Source organism: Macaca thibetana, chromosome 11 (genome assembly GCF_024542745.1).
Source record: "Macaca thibetana thibetana isolate TM-01 chromosome 11, ASM2454274v1, whole genome shotgun sequence".
NCBI classification, from domain to species: Eukaryota; Metazoa; Chordata; class Mammalia; order Primates; family Cercopithecidae; genus Macaca; species Macaca thibetana.
Window position 1 is genome coordinate 76,975,408 of NC_065588.1, and position 27,346 is coordinate 77,002,753.

The 27,346-nt window shown below is 35.9% G+C and overlaps 1 protein-coding gene across 3 annotated transcripts in view; it reads right to left on the minus strand.

The window, feature by feature from the left end:
• The window catches only part of LIN7A (lin-7 homolog A, crumbs cell polarity complex component), a 149,805-nt gene that overhangs the window by 50,751 nt on the left and 71,708 nt on the right, over positions 1–27,346 (minus strand). For 2 of the 3 annotated variants that reach the window (XM_050749262.1, XM_050749265.1), the window contains 2 exons: positions 5,680–5,751; positions 3,158–3,367 (listed from right to left, as the gene is read on the minus strand). In XM_050749262.1, coding sequence (XP_050605219.1) covers positions 3,158–3,367; positions 5,680–5,751 — 282 coding nt within the window. Of the gene's footprint in view, positions 1–3,157; positions 3,368–5,679; positions 5,752–19,012; positions 22,602–27,346 lie in introns of those variants that run through there. The other variant, XM_050749263.1, reaches the window with a different exon arrangement.

Here is a 27,346-nt window from a genome sequence, read left to right on the forward strand (position 1 = left end):
CTTATTTAAAGGCAGAAATACAAATCATTCGATCATTTGCTAATCTTTTCTTTTTTTTGGCCTTTCCATTACAGAGTATTTCTTTTTCATTAAATATTGTTACCTGCCTAGAATTATTTACACTGATAAAACCTCTGGGCTCAGTGTCTGTTAGAAGCCCAGAGTTCTAGAATTGGATTAACTATTATTTGTGTGACTATGAACAAGTCACTGGGTCATGAAGTCAATTTACAGAAAATTGCTTTTTGATGAACACCTGGTCAATATTAGGCATTGTTAAAGAGCATATAACTTACTTTTAAACAATATAAAACAGTTAGTTTATAATATATAGTTTGACTATATGAATGTGTAATACTTTAACCTTCAAATTTAGGAGCTTAATAAACCAGTCTAGGGTAGTTAGCCAGCATTATATTGGAAAAGTAATACTCTAGAGGTGGCCACTATACGAGCAGCTATTGCACCTACTTCAGTGAAAAAATGATGCTTTACTTATTAGCAAGAATATGTCAGAAATATATTTTCTTTGATGAAATTAGTGGCCCATTAACTAAGCAAGGTAAATGTTATAAATGGAACTTAACTGGTAAAATGAGAGATTTAAATATATGTGGGATATTACAATCTTGGAGACATTCCTCACCTTTGCATGAAGAGGATATAAAAATCTTATGGAGGCCCATGGCCTATACCATAGGATTAATGACCAAAGTTTGATCACTAAACTACCCTATTTTCAGCTGTCAGTCTAATAGGATTTCTGATTATCTGATGTTGAATATAAGGGTAACAAAGTTGTCTCATTTCTAAGGTTACGATTAGAACACCTAAATGGACAGAGACCTGGGGATTTATCAAATTTATGGAAGGGGTTGTGAGTCGAACACTGCCTTGTTGCTAATAAATGTTTGCTAACATATACCTATATATGTAGCAGAATTTGCCGTAAGACTTACTTTTAACCTAACTAGCAAAAGCAGTATCACTGGGAGGTTGTTAATCCTCACCAACCTCAATCTTCACCAGTAGCCACATTTACCTGTCAAAGGTTTGTATGAGCAAATTAACACAGGATAGCTCTTAACAGACATTTTGCCTCATTTTATTCTTCATCAGAGCCCTTTCAAATTAGTTACTATTCCCTTTTTTCATATAAGGGAATTCAAGTTTAGGGGATACTAATCCATAATAATATGACTATTGAGTTGTAGAACCTTATGTGTTTGATTCCAGATAAGGTAACTGCCACCTCCCAGGTATATGAAAACTTCATTGCAAGGAATGGGTAATTATGACATGCCTAAAAATTGTTCCCTGCAAATGTTTATGTTAAACAAAGTCTGTTTAGCTCCCTTATAGTTCAAAGTCAACCATGTATTAAATTTATTATATATATATATTTATTGTTACTTTACGCAATTATAATTACTGTTAATATATTTTGAGTTTTTAAATGTTTTATACTGTTTTTAAATCTATACCTTATTTGATTTATATAATCTATTCAGAGAAATTGCAAGTTCATACTCTGGGGCATAAGCCTCTGTGTGACACAATTGTGTGACCTAGTTCTAGAGTCCTCTACCAGAAAGTTAGACTCTGAAATTATCACTTGAAACATGATTTGAAAAAGTCAAAGTTATCTAAAGGTCAATAAAAAGCTTATCTCAAAACATTATTACATAGAAAAAACTAAATAGTTATTGGAATGCTGAAGTGATATAAAATATTCATGGGTTGAGATTTTTTATATACATTAGAGGACAGCAGAGTTGAAGGAATAGTTTTGGGTTCCATGAAACTACTAGTCAGTCTAAAAATAGAAAACAAATGAATAAAATTCAATATATGAATGCAGAAGAATTTAATTACACAGTTACCAATAAAATATCATGTTCCAATTGCATTTGATTTTGGATATTGTGTTCCAAGCATAAATCAATCTGGTCACAAATAACTGAAATCTAGTTTATATATTAAAATCTTTAAGTTCTTAGAAAAAAGATCTTAGGTTAATAAAAGGTAACATTGATAAGTTTCTGTTTATATTTCTGAAATGTATGCTTTTAGGTAATTTATGTTTAATATAAGTGGAAGTTATAGGGAAAAAATTGTTCGTTTCATAGGAAGCGATTTCTTTAGCAACCCCTTATTATAAGTGGAAGTGGTGGCATCCAGAGAATATAAGTTATGAGAAAATGTATAATCATACTTTTACTTTAAAATGTTAGATATTTTAATTTACTCTAATTTCATTTAAAAACGAAAGCATATATTATGAATAGGTAATTTAATCAAACTCTTTTTTGGAGAAAGGCTAATATGTTTTTATTATACTATAGCTGTAGATCTGGCTTTAATAATTTTGGGGCCAGGCATGGTTGCTCACGCCAGTAATCCCAGTACTTTGGGAGGCCGAGGCGGGCGGATCATGAGATCAGGAGATTGAGACCATCCTGGCTAGCATGGTGAAACTCCATCTCTACTAAAAATACAAGTATTAGCTGGGCATGGTGGCGGGCACCTGTAGTCCCAGCTACTTGGGAGGCTGAGGCAGAAGAATGGTGTGAACCCGGGAGGCGGAGCTTGCAGTGAGCTGACATGGTGCCACTGCTCTCCAGCCTGGGTGACAGAGCAAGACTCCGTCTCAAAAAAAAAAAAAAAAAAAAAAAAAAGAATTTTGAGTGCGTTAGCCTTTTTCATATGTGTTGTTATTATATAAACATTAAAATTACCCTTCCTCTGTAATTAAAATGAAAAACCCACACACATTACAAAGTAAGGAGTTATGTCTTTATTCTTAAAATGTATGTATATGCTTATAGTAACTTAGGATAAAAAGTATCTCGAAATTACTCTGTTCTTGTAAATGTTACTTGGAGTATTATGGGAAGAAAGTCTGCTAGTTGGATTAATTTCCTGGGATGTTTTTTCAACTCGTTGATATTTATCATAACTGAACATAATGAAATGAGACATAAAAATTATATTACAGCTTTTATAGGTTTAATATCCATCAATGTTTAGAAAGCTGGTTAGACATAAAATTAATATTTGTTCTAGGATTTCAACATTGACTTCAGTAATAGCAGAGGAAAAAAAAAAAAAAAGAATGTGCTTAAGGAGAAAATCTCTGGTTATTTTATAAACATACCACTCCGTTCACTGATAGCAGCTGGTCTCCTCTTTTGAGGCCTCCGTGTCTTTCAGCGACCCCTCCAGGAATGATGCGAGAGATATAAATGGGGGAATTTTGCTCTTTTCCTCCCATCACGTTAAAACCAAGGCCTTCATCAGTCTTTGGCAGTTCAACTACTCGAGGGTGGGAGTGGCCTTCGCTAGCTGCAAAAGCTGCAACTGTTGCCTGAAAAAAAAAAAGACAGTCTTTTGGTAATAAAATGAGAGAAATAAGGCTAATCATATGCTTTGCAGTGGGTAGCTCAGGCAACTTCTCATATTTTTATAGTATTCTCCTGTGAAAGAAAGAACACAAAAAGCAGAGGCCTTTCTTCATTTAGATGCCATCTAGGATTTCTTTCTTTGGTAAAGTCCCACTCATCTATTTCCAGCTTCCTAAGTCTTATCTGGTATGACAAAATTTTCCTGTTTTCATAAAAATCTTTTCCAGTTACCTTGGTTAGATGCAATTCTTCCTATTCCTGGAGTCCAAATAACTTTGTTATAGGTATTATCTATATTATAATTGTTTTATACATATGTTGACTATGAGCACCTTAAGAGCAGAGACAATGTCTTGCACTCTTTTGTATGACACACAGTCTAATCTGGTGCTTCTACATAAAAGTTCATAAGTTTTTTTTTTAATAAATTGAAGAGCACTTATATGTATACATACTTTTGCATACATATGTAATCTTGCTATTGCCAACCCAAAAGCTTAGCAAATTTAACTTTTTTAAAAAATTAAGGATGCCTTAAAGAGAATGAAAACTAAAATAAAATAATAGATTCAAACAGATTATTGTTAGTTTATACCAATATTCCTTACTATTATTCCATACTGAGAAATCTTATCAGGAACAGGATTTTGCTTCCTATATTATACATTAATATTTCAATTATTATAACAAAATAGGCAATATGAATAGTCAATGGTTTTAGGCCTAGATATACAAAACACCATTTAATATGGACATAATATGTTTTAAAATTCATGTACTGATTTCATTAAATGAGTTTAGGAAAACAACTTACCATTAGTTCCCTCTAACCCCATAGAAATAAAATAACAGCATTTAGGTAGTTTCTATCAAGAAATGATTCCCTGCCTGCTTATTTTTCACTTTTATTAATTCACCTTGACCACAGTTGATTAGATGCCTACTATAAAGTGACTTACTCAAGACTGTGAAAATATTTATTCCCAACAACTGTACATTCTTTTCCACACACAGCATTATCACATCAATTTAGCATTACGCTACTGTCTGCATTTAGTGAAACGTAGTGAATGACATGAAAACAATGGCTTCTTTTTAGCTACATGCATTTGCTCATGCAAACCTCATTGTCATGCATAGATTTTAATGGCTGACATGGATGCAATGCAGACAGCCCAGAAACAACCAGAAAATATTGTGCTATTGCAACATTATGCTGCTATCCTGCTGTTCTACATGAATAAGAAATGAGAATGGTAAAACACTACACAATTCACTTTCCCCTTAATTAAACCACGTAGGGATCATTTTTCTGTGTGTGTTCCACTTCAGTACAAGCAAAGCATGACATAATGATAATAACACCCTTTTTTTCCCCCTGAGTTTAAACAAAACAAAACAAAACAAAACAAAAAAACCTTACAAATCTACAGTGTTCAGTTACAGAGTAAAAACTAAAAACTCAAGAGAGAAACTAAACAAGCGTTGATGTAACACAAAGGAATTAAATGGAAAATTCTAATCATTTTCAATGGTTATTTCTTATACATTGTTAGAAAAATAAAGTATTTTTAAAAGCAAGTCATGTTTCTATTATAACATTTGTGTGTTTGTAAAAGAAGAGCTGCATCAGTGATTTTAGTTTAAAATTGGTATTTCCTAATGGCCTATTTTCCTGATAATTTCACCATCCTCTTGGTATAACATTTCCATTAGTAGGGTCTCTACAATCTCTGGATTTGAGTTTTTAAAGGGCAGATGTGGTCACTACCACAAAAGGTGACAGGCCTCTTCTATAGGTCAATGCCACACCCTTTCAGCAAGTTACCCACTGCTCAGCTGAATACATAGAAGTATCCTAGATCAGTGGGTGTCAGGTGAATTCTTTTCCTGTCTAATTGAGATCAAATCTTTAGACCGGTGCAAATAAATCTTCATGCACTGAATACGATACAGGTTCTTTCGGATCAGAAGAATGTGTCAGAAAATCATATAGTATTTCCCACAATGAACCAGTAGATTTGCTTGTGCCAAATGGACATTAAGTGAGTTTAATGAAATCATTCTCCTTTCTTAAGCTACAGAAGCAGCAGAAACGTTCAATTTTCCATTAGGATTTTTACCTGAGAAGTAGTACTGGTTCTAGACTCTGGGCTGCCACTGATGTCTAAATTCTCTTACAGTGTACACACGAGAATACCTGAAACACACACGCGCACAATCAATTACTAGATAACTGGAGTCAAGTATATTTTTAAAGTTACTCAAGCCTTACCTTTGCTGTTGCCCTCGCACGGAATTCAGGACAGCCATTAACAGTTATCGTTTCATGCATATATTGATACACCTAAAATGTTCACATAAAAAGAAGAATGTGTAAGAACATTAAGAATAATAATTCTTTTATTGCAGAAAGAAAATTACATTTTCATTGTAGGAAAAAACTTCTCTATCTCAAAATAAAATATGTCTGATGATTAGGAATGTACCTAATAGCACTCCTTAAACAGAAGATATTATTACTCATTGTGATTTTAGATACAATTACAGAAATCATTAAAATGTAGTAGAAAAAAATTGTTTCTTGTAAACTGCCAGGGATGGGATTATAAAATCTTTGTATCCATGGTAAAAATAAATTGCTTAATCGTAAACAAAGTACAGAAAAAAACCTTAAAGGATACCTTGAGGAAAATGTTTGGAAAAAAGTAACAAGGTTAAATGTGTTGGACTATATGTTCATTTTGGATTTAAATAGTAAACATAAAAATTTATTCCATAATGCATAGCAATAAAAGTCCATTTGGTACTAGGCTAGAGTATTTTTGGGGAGTGATCCATTAGCTATTTCAGTAAAAAAGAAAAGGGAAAAACTGCAATTGAAAGTTTAAAGGTTTTTTTTTCTTCCTTTCTATTAATCTTATTTTACATGCTTAAGTCAAAAATGAAATAAGTGAATTCAACATTTGATTAATTCACCCATTCAACAACTATTTATTGAGGGTCTGGGACTAATCTCTTCCCTACATTTTTGACTGGCTCATAATTTCTCAGATACATTTGGTTGAAGCGCCACTAAGGCTGACTCATCTTTCCCAGGTGACATGGTTAGAAGGAAATTGACAAAGTAGTCTGTACTAAAAAGGGAACAGCGCAATTCAGAATCTAACTTTTAGCTCTGAATCTCCACCTAACAATTATGAGGCGTTCAATTTCTATGGGAAATCTGAATGGGGACAGGAACAAGTTTCCAGAAGATCATTTGTGGAATCTGAGATATGTTACTGCAAATTCTCCAGGTTACCTGAACAGCTGCTAAACATACTTCCAGGTTATTTCCTTGGAAATGCATTATTTTATTTCATAGAGACAGCCTTTCCAAAAATAAATTCTACTTATTTGCTCTAATAGCCCATTTCAGAGGAAGATTTTCCCTGCCCTGCTTCTCTTGTAATAAACTCTCTCAAATCTGACCCTTCATTCCACCCTAGCTCATTACCTCTCGCTGAAAGCATTGCATTAGTGTCTTAATTGGGTCTCCCTGCCATCAAACAATACACACTTTGGTGATCATCAAGTACCTACCCGACCATGTCCCTACTGTGCTCTTGGCTGTCTGCTGCCCTTACTGCAAAGGTGATTAGGGCAAATACCTACAGGAGTCAAGCCACAGATAATAATGCAGAACTCAGTCTTCTCTCTAGTTCTATTTTCCTGTTTTCTTTTCTCCACCCCCACCATTCCTCAGACACACCGAACTCTCCAAGTTACCCAGGTCTTGGCAAATGCCGTTTACTCTGCTAGGAATGCCCTTCCACCTGGCAGACTCTTATTCATCCAAATTTAATATGATGATAAAAGGTCAAATTCAAATATTGTCTCCTCTGTTAAATGTTTTCTGCCTCCCTCAAGCAGAGTGAGTCTCTCCTTCCATAGTTCCTGGCCATCTGAATTTGTTTGAAGTTATTTTGGTTAACATTGCCAGGGAAAGTGACTTTGCCTGCACCCAAGGATGTTTATGAAGACAATCATTTAGCAAATAATTGGACTACTGTCATCAATTGATTAAAACAAAAGGTAATTTTGTAAGTGCTGGAGATAAAGTAAATACCTGTAACCTAATAAATATCACAAATTAAGAATAATTAGCCTTAAGATCCCAAATTGATTTTGAATTAAAAAGTGGGATAGTCAAGGATCAATACTGTATAGTAGATAATTTCACAGACTCTGGAGATGGCTTGGAAGCAAACCCCAGCTGTGCAATTAAATTGTATCATGTTTGTCAGTTACTTACTTTCTCTGATCCTCAATTTACTCATTTTAAAAATGTGCCTTAAAATATTAAGTAACTTCTAGGTCTGTTATGAGGAATAAATAAGAACAGTTTGCCATGTGTAGTGTGTTTCCAAAAATTAGCTATCATTGTTATGCTGTTGTTGGCATTTCATGTTTCTCGTCTTATTTGACCATGGATCTTTTGGGGAAAATTTCCTAGGACGAGCAGTTCGTGAACACTCTTTACATATAATTGATCAAGGGCTGTAGTTCTCAACTGAGGACAATGTTGCCCTCCAGGAGACATTTGGCAGCATCTGGAGGCCTTTTTGGTTATCATAAATGGGTAGGGGTGGGATGCTACTGCATCTAGCATGTGGTGTCCAGGGATGCTGCTAAATTACTACAGTGCACAGTGAAGCCTCACACAACAAAGAATTATCTGCCAAAATATCAATAGTGCTGAGATTGATAAATTCTGATCTAAGGAATTAAGCTATACCTTTTCTTCTTATATGTAATGATTAGTAAGCTGTAAAAACACACTTGGATAGCACCGAGTAAAGGCAATTGTAAAACATTCAATAAATATTTATTGGAGTAAATTACCATAATTCTGGTACGTATTTCATGAGAAATCACCATGGACCAAATGTAATACTAAGCATTTTATATCTATGAGCTCAGTTAATTCTCTTAACTTATGATTTGGGCCCTCTACACACAAAGACACTGAATCACAGAGGGAGGAACATACCGAAGACCACACAGCTAATCTGTTGCAGATTTGGTGCAGCACCTCATCTCTATCTCCCTTCAAAATCTTTCCTCTTTCAACCATGTCAGACTTTCTTATATTAAAACAGCATCAGATCGCTACTATTTTGGCAGCATCAGTGTGAACAAAAACTTACAGTTGTTACAAGCATTTCTTTGTATTTTGAATAAAGGAATCTAGGTTTTATATAGTGGATACAATTAAACAAGTGATGGCTGCAACTATACGATGCAACAATTCTGAAACCAATAAATTCATTAGTCCAGAGTGAAATATCATTTTAATCTTCCTTTATGATGATGATATATGAAGATTTAATGGAATGAATTCAATATAATTGCCAGTCTTTTTTTTTTTTTTTTTTTTTTTCCTACAAAACACAATAGATTCTGATTAGCTGGTTTTCAAAAGTGAGCTGAAGAGGACATGATCTGGTTGTACAGTCAGATCAAATCCTGGAGATCTTAATTCTATTTCCATTAGCTGTGTCACCTTATGAACTTCCTTAGCCTCTCATGTCCTAAGGCACAAAATATATCCACGCCTGTCTTACTTTTCAAAGACAATTTTTAAAGTATTTGTAAAATTTTGAAGAAAGTTGTCATGGAAAGCCGGAGTATTTTACCAGATACCCTGAGAGAGTTCTTAAAGGGAAAAGAGAAAATAGTTATATGTCCTTTAATGAGGGGCTTATTAGTGGGACTTATAGACTCCTGAATCCTTTGGGTCCCAGAATGTATGATAAATTTCAGCTACAGCATTTGTAAGCACATTTCATTGGTAAAATGGGTTTAGTTCCTAGTGTAAGCCAAATAACTGATAGAAACTCATAAGGGTTTTACTTTATATTTTAGCATTAGTAATTTCCTAACCTTGAATAAATTGCATAGATTCAATAGCATTTTGCATGTTTAGAACTTATTCCAAGCTACTGAAAATTGAACAAGATATATTAACTTAAAAAAAGCAATAAAATTATAGTGAGTTGGTTCAGAAAGTTCATTTATTCATTTGTTCAGCTAACATTCATTTAGGAGCAATTCTAGTCAATGTGTTAGGCACCTGGGCTAAATTATGAAAGTAAAAAATAATGGTTGTTTTTAATTAATGTTTGAAACAATATTAATTTTCACTATAGAAGGGCTGTTTTCAGTTTTTTAAGTGAAAAATTTCCATTTTATTTTTCTTTGTATTTAAATGAAAACAATACTTTTTCTGGATGGAAACTTTATCCCTGAGAGAATAACAAGTATAAATGAAGTCCAAGCTTCACTTTAATTTATTTACCAAGTTTACATACACAGGTCATGCAAACATTACCACAATATAAACTTTACATTGTATAGTTCTTCTTGATCTTGAAAACCCTAATTGGTACAGAAAGGTAGGTTAGGGATGACAGCCTTTATTGTGAGTTTCTCATTCTGGATCTCTTTTCTACGTGACTTTAAGTAACCTACTATCTGTGTACCTTAGTTGTCTATTATGTAAAAGACTATATTCAAAGAGGCAATCAAAGAAGATAAAGTATGTGACTTCATAAACCACAACCCATTATTCTTATTATGCTTTCATTCTAATAGCTGCTATTATTTCTATTATTACTATTATATACATACACAAGATGCAATTGGAAAAGTGCCATTAGAATTTAGTTGCTTAGCCAGCAGCAAGTTTTTAAAAACCTTGAATTTAAAGCTAGATTTTGATTGTTCTTTCTTCTACTTTTATAGCAGAGGTTTATTGCCTTTTGTATTTTGATGTTATTTAAAACTTTCTGCTGAGGCAGACACTGGATGGACTCATCTCACACAATCCCCAGTTTCAATCCCCTTCTCCCAGTATTGCCTGATCATATGACACACTTCTGTCCAATGACAATTCAATTGGAAGCAGGTGAGAAGCTGCTAGGAAAGTGTTGCTCTCATGGTGAAAGTGCTGTCTTTTCTCTGTCTTCTACTTCTTGTCTTGTGTGTGGATATTATCAGCTGTAGTGGTAACCTTCAACTTCAGAGAGAAGGACCAAGGAAGTGTAGGGATGTCAGTTCTGATTACATGGAACTTCTAAATGCATGCAAACACCTGCCTATCTCTGAATTTCTTATAACGAAGAAAAGCATTCTTGTTTAAGCCACTACAGTTGGACTTTCTGCCAAAAAAGTTCCTGATTGCTATATTCCTCAAGTAAATGTTACATAGAACTATGCTATCTTTAGGGTCTCTTTTCTTCTGTTCCTTCCAATTCTGAAACTTATAATTTTGCCAATCAGAAATTAGTACAAACTGGTTAATATGAGGGCCTACAAACCAAGAAGATAGCCTAAAATCATAGTAAAAAAAAAGAAAAAGAAACTTTAAAAAACACCGTTAAAAAAATGAAAAGACAAGCCAACTGGCAGAAAATGTTTGCAAAACATATATCTGATAAAAGGCCTCATATCCAGAATCTATAAAGAACTGTCAAAAACCAAAAAGTAAACAACACAATTAAAAATGGGTCAAATATTTGAACAGGTACATTATCATGGAAGATATATGGGTAGCAAATATGAAAAGATACTCAACATCATTAATCACTTGGGAAAATTCAAATTGAAACCATACTTAGACACACCTACACACTTATTAGAATGTGTAGGTTAAAAAAACATACTGACAACATCTAGTGTAGGTGAGAATGTTGAAGAACTAGAATTTTGTTTCTTTTTTTGAGACGGAGTCTCACTTTGTCACCCAGGCTGGAGTGCAGTGGCACCATCTCAACTCACTGCAATTTCTGCCTCCCAGATTCAAGCAATTCTGCTGCCTCAGCCTCCTGAGTAGCTTACAGCCGTCCACCACCACACCCAGCTAATTTTTTTTTTTGTATTTTAAATAGAGATGGGGTTTCAACATATTGTTCAGGCTCGTCTCGAACTCCTGACCTCAAGTGATCCGACTGCCTTGGCTTCCCAAAGTTCTGGGATTACAGGCATGAGCCACTGTGCCCTGCTGAAGAACTAGAACTCTTGAACATTGCCAGTGGAAATACAAAATGGTACAGTCATTTGAGAAAACAGAGTAACAGTTTCCTGCTAGATTTAACCCATATTTACTGTAAGATCCACTCATCTGCTTCTAGCTCTTTATCCAAGATAAATAAAAAGTTATTTATCTTGCATACAAAACAATACAAAACAAATATGGAAATACTTATAGCAACTTTACTCATAACTGGCACAAACTGAAAACAACCCAAATAACCTTCAGGTGTGAATGAATAATTAACTGGTGGTATAGCCATACAGTGGACTACTTGGCATTAAAAAGGAACAACTGGCTGGGCACAGTGGCTCACACCTGTAATCTTAGCATCTTGGGAGCCTGAGGCAGGAGGATCACTTGAGCCCAGGTGTTCTAGACAAGCCTTGGCAGCATAGTGAGACCCCATCTCTACAAAATTTATTTAAAAAGGAACAACTACTCATATATACAGCAGTGTAGATGAATCTCAAATGCATGTTGCTAAGCAAAAAAAAAAAAAGCCAGATATTATAATGATTTTATGTGACACTGTGAAAAAGACAAAACAATAGGGACAGAAAGCAGATCAAAGGCTGCCAGAGGTTAAGGGTGAGGACCAACAGATTACCAAGTATGATGACATTTTTAGGAATGTTGGAACTGTTCTATATATTCATGATCATGTAACGATCACATGATCGTATGTGATTATTACAGCTCTTAGAACAACACACAAAAGTACAACTATTGCTGTCTATAAATTATACTTTGAAAAACTGACTTTTTAAAAAGCAAAAAATATTTTTTAAGACATAGGAAAGCAGGAAATTTTTTTTTTTTTTTTCTCTTTTGAGACGGAGTCTCGCTATGTCGCCCAGGCTGGAGTGCAGTGGCGCGATCTCGGCTCACTGCAAGCAAGCTCCGCCTCCCGGGTTCACACCATTCTCCTGCCTCAGCTTCCCCAGTAGCTGGGACTACAGGCGCCCGCTGCCACGCCCGGCTAATTTTTTTGCATTTTTAGTAGAGACGGGGTTTCACCGTGTTAGCCAGGATGGTCTCGACCTCCCGACCTCATAATCCGCCCGCCTCGGCCTCCCAAAGTGCTGGGATTACAGGCGTGAGCCACCGCGCCCGGCCCGAAAGCAGGAAATATTTTAAAAAGATGAAAATATTCAGAAACTTAATCATGATTTCGGAAGCTAAAAATAGGGGTTTGAAACATAAAGACATATATATCTAAGGATGTATTTCATATAATAAAAACATGACATTCATCCTCATTCCACAAAGTTTATAAGCGTGGAAAACAGTGGATATATTTAATGGATAAGAACATCTCTTTAAAACATAGGATGCTCCAGAGATTTTGTAGTGCCTCATTATAGATGGGTTGGATACTAAAATGTCTAGAATTACAATTAGCATCATATAAACCCCTCTCTATCAGTGACTGGGAAAAAAAAAGTAAATGCTTCAACAACAAAATGACATTAGACTAAGTTATCTCAAGAGGGAAAAAAGTGAAAAGACATCTAATAGGTATTATCAGAGCAAATGAAAGGCCACATGGGAAAATGATGAGGTCTAAATCTTAGCACATTGGAGTGTGCATTAAGCCTTGTTAAGTGTATGGCTTTTCTTAAAAAGCAAGTAAGAATGTTTTTTTAATAAAAAAAAATGTAAAAATTAAGATTAATATCTATAACTATCTATAGTTTTTTTATGAATTTCTTGATTTTTCTGATTGGGAATCTCAGATGAGTTGAATAAAGAAAAATTATTTGGTATGGTATCTGACTTTAAAATATTTTAAAATCTTCATTACATTAAAAATAAAAATTTAGCTCCCCACATTCTTTTACAATTATAGGCTACCTGGGTAGTTGGACAACATTCATAATATTAAGCCATAATGTATTTATCATAATATAATAATACTGCAGGCTTCTTGAAAGCAGATTTTAGGCCAAGGGAGGTATCTAAAATGAATTTGTGGATCATTTGATTAATTGCATTCAGTAGAATGGAGTCCATGCCTGCAAAATTAAGTGCCCTGATGTAAATGTGCATACTGTACTTGATATGACTACAATAAAATAGAAATAGAGTTTAAGTCACCAACAACTTGGTCTGCTTATTTTAGGAAGTTTTGTGAAAATAACTGATTCATCTACTAAGGAAGATATGTTTTAAAAATATCTATTTATTGTCTTTTCTCCTTTCATTTTGAAAACCCGGCAGTCACATATAAGTTTTATACATTTAAAGCTATAGCTGTCTATATAGCTTTTATGTATCTTTTCTATATGCTTTTGTAACTGTGGAAAATATTGTTAAAAACTGTAGTGTTAGAATTCCTATAAACTAAAAAATTTAGGGTATGGAATTCACTGCCTGGGGCCAGCCATTTTTTGCAAAACAAAGAAAAAAGAAAAAAGAAATGGCAATGGTACAGACTGTTTACAAGTCATGTCTACTACAGTAAGATCATCATGGCTCAAATCGATCCAGTGAAAATCCAAGGACAGAATTTTCAGAATACTATCTTTCTACATTTCTCTGCAGCCGTCAACTTTGATGAAAACATACCACTCCTCAGACAAGAAAAAATACTGACAGGTATAAAGAAGCAAAGGACAACATCTTTATTAGGCCGAAATGAGTTATAAAAGAGGGCTCCACCACTAAAGAAGACATTTGATAGTATCACTGGTCAAATAAATGTGGCAAACTGGTTTTACCAGTTGACAAACTCTAGGAATAGGTCAAGGTCTTGGAGAGGAAGCATTCCTCCTAGGTTCAGTGGTAACTGTGCCGTGTGAAATACTCCGTAAGTCCTCAAACAAGGAAGAAAAACAAATGAACTCTCCAGTTTTTAGTCACAAAGGACATACAAAGGACATATAATACTTTCGTTTAGGCTGTTAGCTCCATTACTTTCATTGGTATTTTAAACCATGCTGTTGCAATGTTAAGTGCCTTTGGCTACAAAGTGCTTCCTTTTGGCACCGAAGAAGAAACTTCAGTTAACACTCATTAATATATCACTATTGTCTTCAAGAAACAAAATCAGCCTACCTCTAGAGCCTACTCTAGAGCCTACTACTACCTCTAGAACCTACTACTTCAGTCAAGATATATCTGTATCCTGACAAGATGTATCTGACAGCCAAGTTATTAATAGGATGGCATTACTTATAACTAAAACAAAACAAAACAAAAACTCCACTGAATCTGACGATTGAAAACAAATGTGATGCAAACGTGATACTTTAGGATTAAACATTTCTTGCCCACTGGCACACATTTTAGCCTCTGCACATCTGCTTATTAGTTGCCCCAATATCCTTCTGGAAGGAAGATCTGCCCATGTGACTGATCAGCACGCAGGAACTGTACAAGGTCATGGCTTTACTAGTGGTATTGATAGTGTCCCTCAAAGGTTGGCTGCTGTGAGATACATCTTCTTCTCTTTCTGTATCCATGTCACAAGAACTTAGGTGGGGGTACCTGCTTGGAGCTGACATAGTTAGTCTTCTCATTTTATATTCCACCTTCTAGGCCAAGCCAGGTATCTTAGATTCAAAGTGGAGTAAAACATATGGTTTACTTAGGCATCTGGGCCCAGTCTTCATTCTCCAATCTATATTTTATCAGAAAAAGCTTCACTAGAGAAGATCTGGGTGCTTTCCATGCTGATAACAAAGTGGTACTTTGTTTCCCATTTGGTTATGGCCCTTGTACCTGGCTTCCTTTGGCAGTAATCCCTGAGAAGGAAGGGCGGAATGCAAAAGAGGATTTGAGCACTACTGGGCGCCTGGATAGAATACCATCTTAATAGCACTGAAACCTCATGTCTACTTCTTACAGCCCACAAGCATATTTCTGAGCTCAGCTACATGACTCAGACATTTTGCTTCAATGTGATACATGCCATTTATGATTTGCTTTAAAGGACATTAACTAGACTGCAGATATAGAAAAGTCAAATTGAAATTATTCATAATTTATAATCAATCTCATGTCTTAAAACCAATTTCTGTGAAAATGGTATTACCAGATTGAAGAAAAATGTAGTCTCAAGTTGCAAGTCATCTCCAATGCTCAGATTAGATGAAGATGAGAAGGATTCTGGACACAGTGATGGCCTTAAATATCTAACCATCTGCCTAGTCAAGTTACAAAGAAACTGGGCCTTTTTCTGAAATGATGTTTATAGATTAAGTTTAATGAGAAGGACACATGAGAAACGTCTCCAACAGTCTACCTCTTAAATGATGAGTAAAGGATGGGGAGACCCTCTAGGATGGTATTCTAGAAACACTTAACAGAGAGGATTAAATGTCTCCTTGTTCCTGACAGTAAATAGCACATCCTTTTATTTGATTCTGGTTTTGTGGGAGCTCAGTAGGGAGGCATCAGGACTACAGGTACATAATATAGCACAGTCCTCAAAAGTCTCTACCAATTTTCAAATGTCCAGAAGCTATTTATATCACTTGTTTTAGGTGAATTAAAATGACTATGCCACACACTTAATTTTCCAAAGTAAATAGAATATACTTTGCTCAAATTTATAGTTTCAGAACTAATTATTCTATTATATAAAAGCAGAATAATTGTGAAACTATGACACTGAAGAATGACTATAATTTTAAAGCTATGCTATTAACTTTTAATTTCCCTACTTATTTTTATAATTGGTTTATATTTCCTGGTGGCTCTTAATGTATATAACTTTAATAAAGTAGTTCACATTAAATAACTTGTACAAATCATTTAATAACTTCAAGGAAAAAAATGAGATCACAAATAACAGGGTGTTTCTACTCTAGATGGCAGGTGGCCAAGCCACCAAGAAGAAATTTCTTTCTTTTTTTTTTTTAGTTGTTCAAATAAGAATTCCCTTAAGGCAGCTGTTCCCTGTCTTGTCCTTGTTACACAGCCAGAATCCCCTGTGACAGGAAATGCCTGAGCAAAATTTTGGAAAGATGTCATTTTCAATTAGCATAACACCATTCAAAGTGACTAAATGATCTTTATTTGCTTATTTTGGGTAAAATTCAAACAAGGTTTGGGGATTCAAATACGCCTTAATTTTTATTGTCTGGATTATGTTGATGTGACACTTTATGAAGGATTGCGAAGTGCTTAGATATTGGCTCAGCAGACTTGAAATTTACTAGTGTACTTAAAAGTTTGCCAGGGTTGTAAAATAAGGTTTACTTTTTAATATAAGTCTTTATCAGGTGAATATATTATCTAGGAACAATTAGGGATACATTGTCATTGTCATGGGAGTCATATCAGCTAATCAAATGAACGCTGAGGAAAAAATTTAACTCAGTAAATAAGCCAACCTGATTATTCAGTTGATTGAATTAAAATTTTTATAGCTAATAATAAGGTTGCCAGATGTAGCAATAAAAATACAGGATGCCCAATTAAATTAGAATTTCAGATAAACAATAAATAAATTTCTAGCTTAAGTGTGTTCCATATAATATTTGACACACAACTAATACTGCATCATAAATGAATTAAGGTTAAAAACAAGACTTATAGTTTGGGAGGTGAGAGATGTTAACAACAGTGAGTATAATTAGGGAGCAAACAATGTAATTTGATGATGGTAGGCTCAGGTTACAAAAGATAGGAAGAGGTCCAGTTTGATGGTATGGTAAAAGATGTGGGTTAAGAAGCTTGATTTCAGACAATGTTGTGTGAATCATCTTGTGATCTCTAGGAGGAGATGTTCAGTAGACAGCTGAATATGCAGGTCTAAAGCTCAGAGGGAAAATGTAGGCTATAAAATATAATTTTGGGGTTATTTCTTTGTCAGAAGAAGCCTTTGTGTATACTTTACCCTCTAGGAGAAATTGAGAATGAGAAAATGAGAGAATTTTGAGGGGCTCCAACATCTATTTATGTAATTTATAAGCCCAGCCTTAGTCATATTGAACCTATTGAGCCAAAGCATCTTTTTAAAAAAATTAAATAACTCACATGTACTCCTTTTTAAATGGATTATATTTAGGGGAAAATAAACACAATAAAAACCCAAATTTTTTTTTTTTTTTTTTTTTTTTTTTTTTTTTGAGACGGAGTCTCACGCTGTTGCCCAGGCTGGAGTGCAGTGGCGCGATCTCGGCTCACTGCAAGCTCCGCCTCCTGGGTTCACGCCATTCTCCTGCCTCAGCCTCCTGAGTAGCTGGGACTACAGGCGCCCGCCACCGCTCCCGGCTAATTTTTTGTATTTTTAGTAGAGACGGGGTTTCACTGTGGTCTCGATCTCCTGACCTTGTGATCCGCCCGCCTCGGCCTCCCAAAGTGCTGGGATTACAGGCTTGAGCCACCGCGCCCGGCCTAAAACCCCAAATTTTTAAGAAGTGATTTTAAAGTAAAAGTAATTCCTATACACTATAGAAAATATGTACAATATAGATATATATAAGCAAGAAATTAAAATGATTTATAATTCCATGCCGAAGGACATGACTATTAACAATCTATCATACTTAATTTTAATCTTTTTGTTAGTTTTTTAAATCAAGCCAATCATTACATACTTTTTATAATCTAATATTTTGTTTTGTTTTCTTTATTTTTTACACTATTTGGAAATTATGACATTTGAGTACATATTAATGCTCATTCTACTTAAAGCCTCATATTACTCCAATTTGGATGCATCATAATTCATTTAATCAATTCTCTAATGATTTTGAGAAAAATCTAATTGAAAAAATCACCTCTAATGAGGTGCTTTTTTTTCTTACAAGCTGTACTGCAAGAAATAACCTTGAATATCTGTGTTTTATAAGTGTGAGAACATATCTTTACGATAAATTCACTGAAGTAAATTACTGAGTCAAAAGTATATGCATTTCCAATGTTGATAGATATTGGTATAGTGCCCCTTTGGTAGAGTTTTGGCAGCTCAGTGTGTGCCAATAATAAGGGCAAGAGATGAGCAAAGAAGCAATCTACATCCCCTGTGGAGAGACAATATGTGGCCCAAATGCCCATTAGTGGGTGAATGAATAAGCAAACTGTGGTATATTTATATAATGGACTACTACTCAGCAATAAAAACAAATTATCTATTGACTCATGCAACAACATAGATAATCTCAAAATAATTCTTTTGAGTTAAACCAGACAAGGAAGAGCCTACATTATACAATTTTATATGTGTGTTTAAGTCATAGGAAGATTTTTAAAAAATTTTAGTGCTAGGTTCACGGAGAGTTGTACAATATTCTACCTACTGTCCACAAATTACAGGCAGAAAATAAAGCAATGTCAAGTTCATCCTTCATAATCTGTTACCACACAGATTGCAAGAGGTTTAGAATCATGTTCAATACTGAAATAAAGCTTAGTATTTCAGAAAAATTAACACCAATGAAAGAATGGATGTGAGACAAGTCATTCAAATTGCAACACAAAATATTGCCAAACTCATAGCCCAGATAGATGCCAACTACTCTGGCCTTTTCCTTTAGCAGAAGGATGACTAAAATAGTGCCTCAAGCAACAGAGTTACCATTCTGTAGCTCCGTTGTCCAGCATCTGTCTGTTCTGATAGAGATCACTTTCCTTTCCTGAAGAGGGAGTCTTTACAGCCCCGATGGTTAATTCAGGATGGTGAATGGACCACTTCAGCCTCTCAGTAATGCCGGCAGGAATCAAAGCCTTCAGAACCCAGAACAACTGGATAAACTGCACATCATTCTGGAAGCCAGAGCAACTGAATAAACTGTAAAGGAGTGAATAGAGAGCTGAAGTTTTCAGGCTTTCATGTCTGTTGCAGATACTCTTGATGCCCAGCAGCACTTTCATTTCTGACATCACACTCTTTTCTGCCACCTCCTTTAGTAGATCTTTGATTGTGGAAACGTAGTCTGAAAATGCTATGCTTGCATTAAGTTTCTTTTGAATGTTCTCTTTGTCAGCTAACCTTGAGAGAACTGCCTCTTGCTCATTATCCACAAATAGGTTCAAGTGCTCACATTTAGAGGATGTCTGTATCTGGTTTTTCACCCTATTTCTCAATTGTAAAGGTTTTCTATCTTGAGTGGCTACTAATTTTGGAATGTCTACAACTTTCCTTTCCAGAGACTTAATGTAACTGCTGAGCCTCTTCTGGTGATGAGAGGCAGCTTTCTCTCTGGGCCTCAAGTGGTGACTGACCCTGGTGGTCAGGGGGCTGAGTACACAGAAGACGTCACACCTCTAGGTCTTCCTCACAGAAAAGAGTCAGGATCCGATAGTGCTTCTTGCACAACATGTTGGTGCCTGCCTCTTTGTTTTGTTCCCGGTGATGTGGCGTATCCTGGCAGTTTCAGTCGTCCTTCCCAGCAGGGTGTTGCTCCTGCAGTGCTCTTCTTGGCACTGGTGACACTGGACAGGCAAGGGACGCTGTCCTGTAAATCCACCCAGCGCTGCTGGATGGAGGAGTGACAGAAGTTTTGCCCACATTTGATGGTGATGGTATCACTCATGTAATCCCGACAGATAGGGCAGTTGGCTTCTGCCTGGAGTCCAGGGCTGCTACAACTGCCACTGGGCCATGAATGAAGGTGTGGACTAAAGTGAGTTTTCTTCAGGAAGGTTTAGTTCTGCAGATACTCTGCAGCGAGAAGCAGATACACCCTGAGATACCACTGTCTTTACTGTCCTGACTGTCTCCTTGTCTTAATTAGTCAGCATTGATGTCCCACGGGACCACTGATTCTTGGTTGCAGAGCGAGGTGCCCGGAGGAGCTCTGCTCATAACCTGCAGACAATCTCACATTAGCTGGGCAACTAGCTGCCCTTGGCAGTCCAGAGGATATAAAACCAATCTAAGCAATTATCTTGGTCAGAAAACAGACATGACTTAAAGATGACTCTAGTTCCTGGAGCAGGCAGCTCTGTGAGGCAGGTCTTTGAGAGCTGTCTCTGAAGTCAGTCTTGCACCAGCTTATATATAACCTGATTTTTCACTTAAAATATTGTGAATACTTTCCCCACTAATTAAATATTCTTTTACATTATTTTAAAGAAGCCATCATCAATGTGCTGGTATCAGAATCATTTAAAGACTTTTAAGATAATAGTTGTGTGACATTCAAAATAGATCTCAAAATAGAGAAATAGATGATTTGGTTATTTTCCAAAGAAGTTACCAGGTGGTTGAGTTTATAACTGTCTCAACTGTCACCACGTCCTTCAGGTTATACTAACACGATGGAGAGTGAGGCACAATTTGGTAATCTGTAAAGGCTGCAAAAAGAGTTTCATCATATTTCACAATTTCCAGGAATCCTTTAAAATTATGGATCTTAACCTTTCATGTGATACGACTGTATACCTAGGCCTGACCTCTTTTCTTGAATTGATTATACTGAAAATAAGGACTACCATTGATTCTTCTTATTTGCAGTAATGTTGTATAAAGTCCCTGCAAAGACTAAATTAGCAAATTCTGAACCACTATTTCTAGAGAAAATACATGGTTAGGTTTCTCTCAATCTCTGGTCACATTTTCAGCAACAATCAATTCATAACTGTTTTGTGAATGTTTTTTGTTTAAAGACATCTTATTTAATATATATTGTTGATTCATTAACATTGAACTCAAGGCCAATAGCACTGTAATGCATGTCTGAACGAAGCTTATCTAACACATATTTTCTCTCTAAGGCACATCACCAAATTCGTGTACTGACAAACAGTAGACAGCACCTCAGCACTATGATGAGGGTCTATTTTAAACAGCAAAATCACCAAGAAAAGGCACAACAATGTGATGAATAGGGCACTAAATAGATGGCAAAAAGCCCAATTCATTACAAGTTGTTGTAACAGGAAGACAGAGTATTGCCTTGTTCATCCTCAGCTGGGGAACATGAGTGCATGCATTAGATGACTCAATTTTTCCTACAGAAAAAGAAGGTACAAAATTAAAGATTCCAGATTGGGCTTACCTTTACTAACACCATCCTGACTCACTGTTACCAAAATGCCAGACTATACTCTTCACAGAGAGGAGTTTTCCATTACGTCTTTTCTCACATGTTCTGTTACATTCAAGTTATGGTCAATGCACCATGCTTGGCTCTGTATAATTACTTTCACAAGATGGATGTCAAGACTATAAAACAATCACTAGGTTCTGATTTGTAGCCTAAGATGGGCTCTAGCTCTTATGCATGTAGAGCTTTGATAGAAAGAAAGAGGAAGGAAAGGAGGAAGATTTTAAGGATGCTGACTTAAGGCTGACTTCTATTAGAGTTCTATTTCAAGTTCATTATTTCAAGAACTAAATAGACTCTCACAAATAATGATTTAGTTCTCCGCTTTCTTGTAGATTAAACCAGGTAATTGATATAGAGGCAGAAAATATGCATAATTAAACACACTTTGTTTATAGAGGCAGAGTCTAAATCAAGTTCTAAGGTTTGATCTACAAAAAGGCAGTTAGTGTGTCAGCTTAAAGAATGGAGAAAGAGAGCACATAATCATCTATCCAAAGGTGCAGATAAACTTAGCCAAGATGCAATTAACCATTGATTTTATTTGGCTTGAGTTATCCAGATTTCCCAGGCCCTTTGACCTTCTATTCTGATGAGTGTTTAATTATATGTCCTAATGACCATGATGGCACCCTCACCCAAGGAGGGAAAGAAGACTCGTAATGGCCTCATTGATAGTAACATGTGAAAAAAATATTGATGTAGTCTTTATGATGTGGCATTTTGACATAGTCCTCTTAACATAGAAAAATAACTTTAAAGCATTTTTTAATGACCAAGTTATAGATACAACAGACATCTCTGGTCCTTGCCCTCTCCTATACCCCATCTGGTGGTATGGGTTACGATGCTTAACAATAGGGTAAGGACATTTCTTTTGCATGTAAGCTGGAAACTCCTTTTTAACAGCTAACTGATGAATGATGAAAGGCTTTTTTTTTCAACATTAAAATGTTCCTTTTAATGAACATTTAAAAGAAAAGCAGCAGCAAATATTCACTCAACCCTCAAAATGTATCTGGAATTTTGTTTTTGCAGAAACCTCGCTGAATTGAGTGAAATTTCATGTATTTTTTAAAATAAAAAAGATTTGTTAAAACATGATCTATATAGATATTTTTTCACTATTTATATCTATAGAAGACTCAAAAGACAAAGTTACACTCATAAGTTTAAGGGCATAATACTTGTAGCAACTGTGATTATTTCTGTGTTGAAACGAAATCAGCTGACCCAGACATGAGGCTTAAGATCACATGGTAAATCTATTCCAAGACTCAATTCGCAAGGCTTGACCCCACCGCTCTAACCATCTCCACTTCACTTGGGATCTGCATAAGATTTTGTTGAAATTGTTTCCATATCAAGATGAGAAAAAAATAATAATCACTTTATTGCTGAAAAAAAAAAACCAGCAAAAATGATGTGGAGAAAATAATGGCTGTTTACATTTGCCATTTTAGGATGAAAGCACTTGAATTTTTTGTTTTGAAAAATGATTTTTTTTTTTATTTGCCAGGAAGTAGACATGTGTTTTCATTAGGAACATTGTTGGAAAATCCCTGCAAAGAGAAACATCTGCATCATTATCACTACTGTCAGAAAAATTCCCAGGCATGCAAAGCACTGAATGCGGCTTGTCTCAAGTAACAGAGATGCTAACTCATTAAAAAGCCCAGACCTGAAAATGAACTAAACTTCATTTAACTTTTGGAAGTGATATGCCAGGTTCAATTATAGAATGGAAAAAGAAAGGCATCAAAATGCAACATTTTTTTATGTGAAAAATATTTCATAAGACATTTTCTCTCTAAAAGGGAAAGTAGGTCAGTTTTATCAAAGTGAAAAAAGATATGAATTTGAATGCATTATTAACCTGTCTTTGGGGATGACAAAAATCTGCCTTTGTATTTCCATCACCTTCAAATTAAATCCTATAAAAATCTAACTTTGTTAAAGGGGGAAAAAGAAAGCTCAGAAAGTTTTAATTAGGTTGAAGTGCTTCATTAGTACTTACCCTCAATCTGGTAAATGCTATCAATTCATGTAAATGCAAAGAATCTCTCAGACACTGATTATTCCTCTCACATTGCTCATTCATTTTTATTGGAGATAACTGTCAGCATAGCTCAGCATTAAAGAAAAACAACCTTCTGATTCCATGCCTGTTTTTAAAGTTTATGGTGTCTTCTTTATGTTCTTACACTCTATCTAAATGCATATTTTAAAAACTCTCTCACTTAATAAGATTGTGTAGTCATATTTCTCATCTGTTAAGCAAGTTATCTCTGTGTATTACAAAATTAAAGAAATTCTACACGGATATGACCTATGAAATGCAAAGCCCATTCATCTGTCATTTTAAAAAACAGGTTTGTTTTTTAAACTGAGTGGCCTATCCTGCTCTTGGATAAGAATAAGGATGCCTACTTACATAATATCTGTCCAGTTTTTACAATCTTACTTAAAGGTGAAGCAAAAGCCTAAGTCTAAGAACTGAGCAATGGAGAAGAAGGATGAGATTAACAATAGCTGTGAGAAATCACGGAGGTTTTCCTTGAAACTGGTAGTTTAGCAGCTGTCATATTAGATCACAATGTGGTGTGATCACAAACATGGTCAGGAGTGACAGTGCCAAAATGTCCACTTTAGGGCTGAAAGGTGACACAGATTCTCTGCAAGATGCTGGATCCAGTGCATAGGGTTTTATGTGAGAAAGGACGGACAGCTTCCCTCTGTATCTCAGAGAAGGGAAAGGATTTAAGACATGGCTGTGTGATCTGGAGAGGTAGATGATGGTAAGTTCCCCTCCTCAAAGTAAGTGCCCATACAGCCTTTCAGAGGATGGAAAATGTTTCTTCTGTAAACTGGCTAAGTCAAAGAATTGTTGCCAGGATTCACAATAAGCTGTCAGGTTTGTGGCCTATGTCTCCCACGTGGAGTTTAAATCACTATGGGCCATTTCTTAGATAGTTTCCTAAATTATAATTCATGGGTCAGATAAGAGGTAAGGTATTATAAAGGGCCTTAATCAAGGATTCAGCAGTGATGTTTTTAAAAGGCTGTGCATGTGTTGTGTGTGGGCGCGGGGATTTGTAACAAGTGACAAAGATAACTAGTCTTCCTCTCTTGAAATTAAATGTAATAGAATCCATTATTTGTTTCTGTTATGTAGACATAGTCTTCAAAGACTAAATTTAATAAAGATGAAAGGAGTCTCTCACTTTTAATTATTTTACATAAATTATGCTACAGGTTATTTAATGGATAAAAAGCTTTATCAAAGAAAACAATCAGTGAGACTACTCTATCAAAAGTAGTAGGTACTTGATTACATTTGAATATGGTTCAAACTGATTGCTAAGTAATTGACTTGGAGTTCCTTTTGAAAACTATGAAAGCATGTTGTTGACTCTATTATACTCTTCTTAATTTTTTTTTCTGTCTTATTATCCAGTGTACTTAAATGCACAAATAATGTTTTCAGTCTGGATTTTCTTTTTTAGTTTAGGTTTTGTTGTTTCAGTTATGAAAAACTCAGATAGAAATGAAAGATATAATTCAAAATTGCTCAAACCATATGGTTTCCAAATGTTGCTGCCCAATGGAATCACCTGGGGATTCTGAAAACATAGTGATGTCTGGCTCCCACCCCAACATTCTGATCAAATTGCAATGGGCTGAGAGCTGGGCACTGAGACTTTCAAAAGCACTCCACGTGATTCCCTAGTGCAGCACAGTTTGGGAACCACTGGTTCAAACACCGAGAAAAACTAATAACATGAAAGTTCAAGGTAAAGAAAATCTAAGGAATTAGTTCAGAGACCATTTTTTCATCAAGGACATCCAGGTTTTTACACCTCTGGAATTCTTAGAATGCCAACTGTGTCTTTGGAGGTTTGTTATCCTCACCATCCTCCAAAGGCTGCCGCAGTTCCAAAAATCACATGCAGACAAGGCAACACCCAGTGGAAAAGAGGGCATTACTGGTTGCCCTGTCTCTTTTTTAAAAAATTTTATTTTAGAGACAGAGTCTCGTTCTGTCACCCAGACTGGAGTGCAGTGATGCTGTCATAGCTCCCTGCAGCTTCCAAATCCTGGGCTCAAGGCATCCTCTTGCCTCAGCCCCCCCAAGTAGCTGGGGTCACAGGCATGTACCACTGTGCCCAGCTAAGTGTTACATTTTTTGTAGAGACAGGGTCTTGCCATGTTGACCAGTCTTGAACTCCTGGCCTCAAGCGATCCTGCCACCTCAGCCTCCCAAACTGTTGGGATTATAGATGAGAGCCACGGTGCCTAGTCCCACGTCTCTTTTAATAGCCATCATATCTTTGTCAGAAACTCACCCTTGGACTTCTCCTCATGCCCCATTGACTGGATCAGCGTCACATCCTTCCTCCTGACAAGGGAAATTAGACCATGACTCCTGCCTTAGATTAAACCAGTCAGATGGACCCAACTAGCCGAGGACAGAGTCACCCCTTCCCTGAGTCAGACAGGCGCTAAGAGGTGGGGGTATAAACCTGAACAAAATCATTCTGCCAATTAGAGAGAAGTGAAGGAGACTGTTGTAGCAGCTCTGGAGTATCTGCTGTATTCCTTTTTTGCCATGTTCTAACAGATAGCTTTCAATCTTCTTGGACAAGTTTTCTCTTACACAAGACTTCTATGAGTTTTCTTTTGACACGCTTTCTGTATGAACATTATGTTCCATAATAATGAGACACTATGAAGATGACAGGGTTCAGAGAAATACCAACCATAAATAACCCCATTCCTAGAGCAGGATGTAATGTCTTATAGTAAATTTCAATTGTTTACTTTAAAAAATGTTTTTCCTTCTTAAAACAATTTATTGGGGTAAGAGCCCAATATCACTAAACATCGAGTATTTTCCACTTGTGCCTTGCTAGTAGTACTTCAACCCATCACCTTAATACACAGAAATATGTAAAAAAAAAATCTGCTGCATTTATTATATCTTGTCAGTTTAACACAGTAGTATTTCAATTTTCATTTGAGTATAGTTAAGGTTTAGAGTCCACATAAAAATACTTATCCCTGAAATGTTACTACATTGACAGCAAAGCAAAGTGAAAGCTGGAAGCAGCTATTTCAGCTTCCTATAGTGAAATAATGGATGATTAGCAACTTGACTGCACCTTGGTACCACTTCTTTTCTCTGATGATGTTTAAGTTGCCTCCCACAAGAGTGTAATAATCATTATGAGAGGCCATCTGCCTAGTACCAAGGTAATCATTCACAAAGTTCTTCCAGCATGTCAGTGTTTGCATACCCAAGGATAAAGAGACATCTGTCCTGCTGGTAAAAGAGGAAATAAACTGGCTGGAAACGGTGGCTCACACCTGTAATCCCAGCACTTTGGGAGGCCGAGGAGGGCGGATCACCTGAGGTGGGGAGTTCGAGACCAGCCTGACCAACATGGAGAAACCCCATCTCTACTAAAAATATAAAATTAGCCAGGTGTGATGGCACATGTCTGTGGTCCCAGCTACTCGGGAAGCTGAGCAGGGAGAATTGTTTGAACCTGGGAAGTGGAGGTTGCCGTGAGCCGAGATCATGCCATTGCACTCCAGCCTGGGCAACAAGAGCAAAACTCTGTCTCAAAAAATCAAACAAACAAACAAAAACAACAAACAACAACAACAACAAAAACAGGAAAGAAACTGCAGGACTTAACTCTTTTCTTCATAGCCATGTGTTATTTGTCTTTTGATGTAATTCAGGTCAAAGTTTTCAGGAAGTAATTAATTCAGAAACCAGGAATGTTACCTGCCCAGTTGCTCAGCAGAGCCCATTGCTGAGCTTTAATTAACTGAGGATAAACTATGTAGCAGAT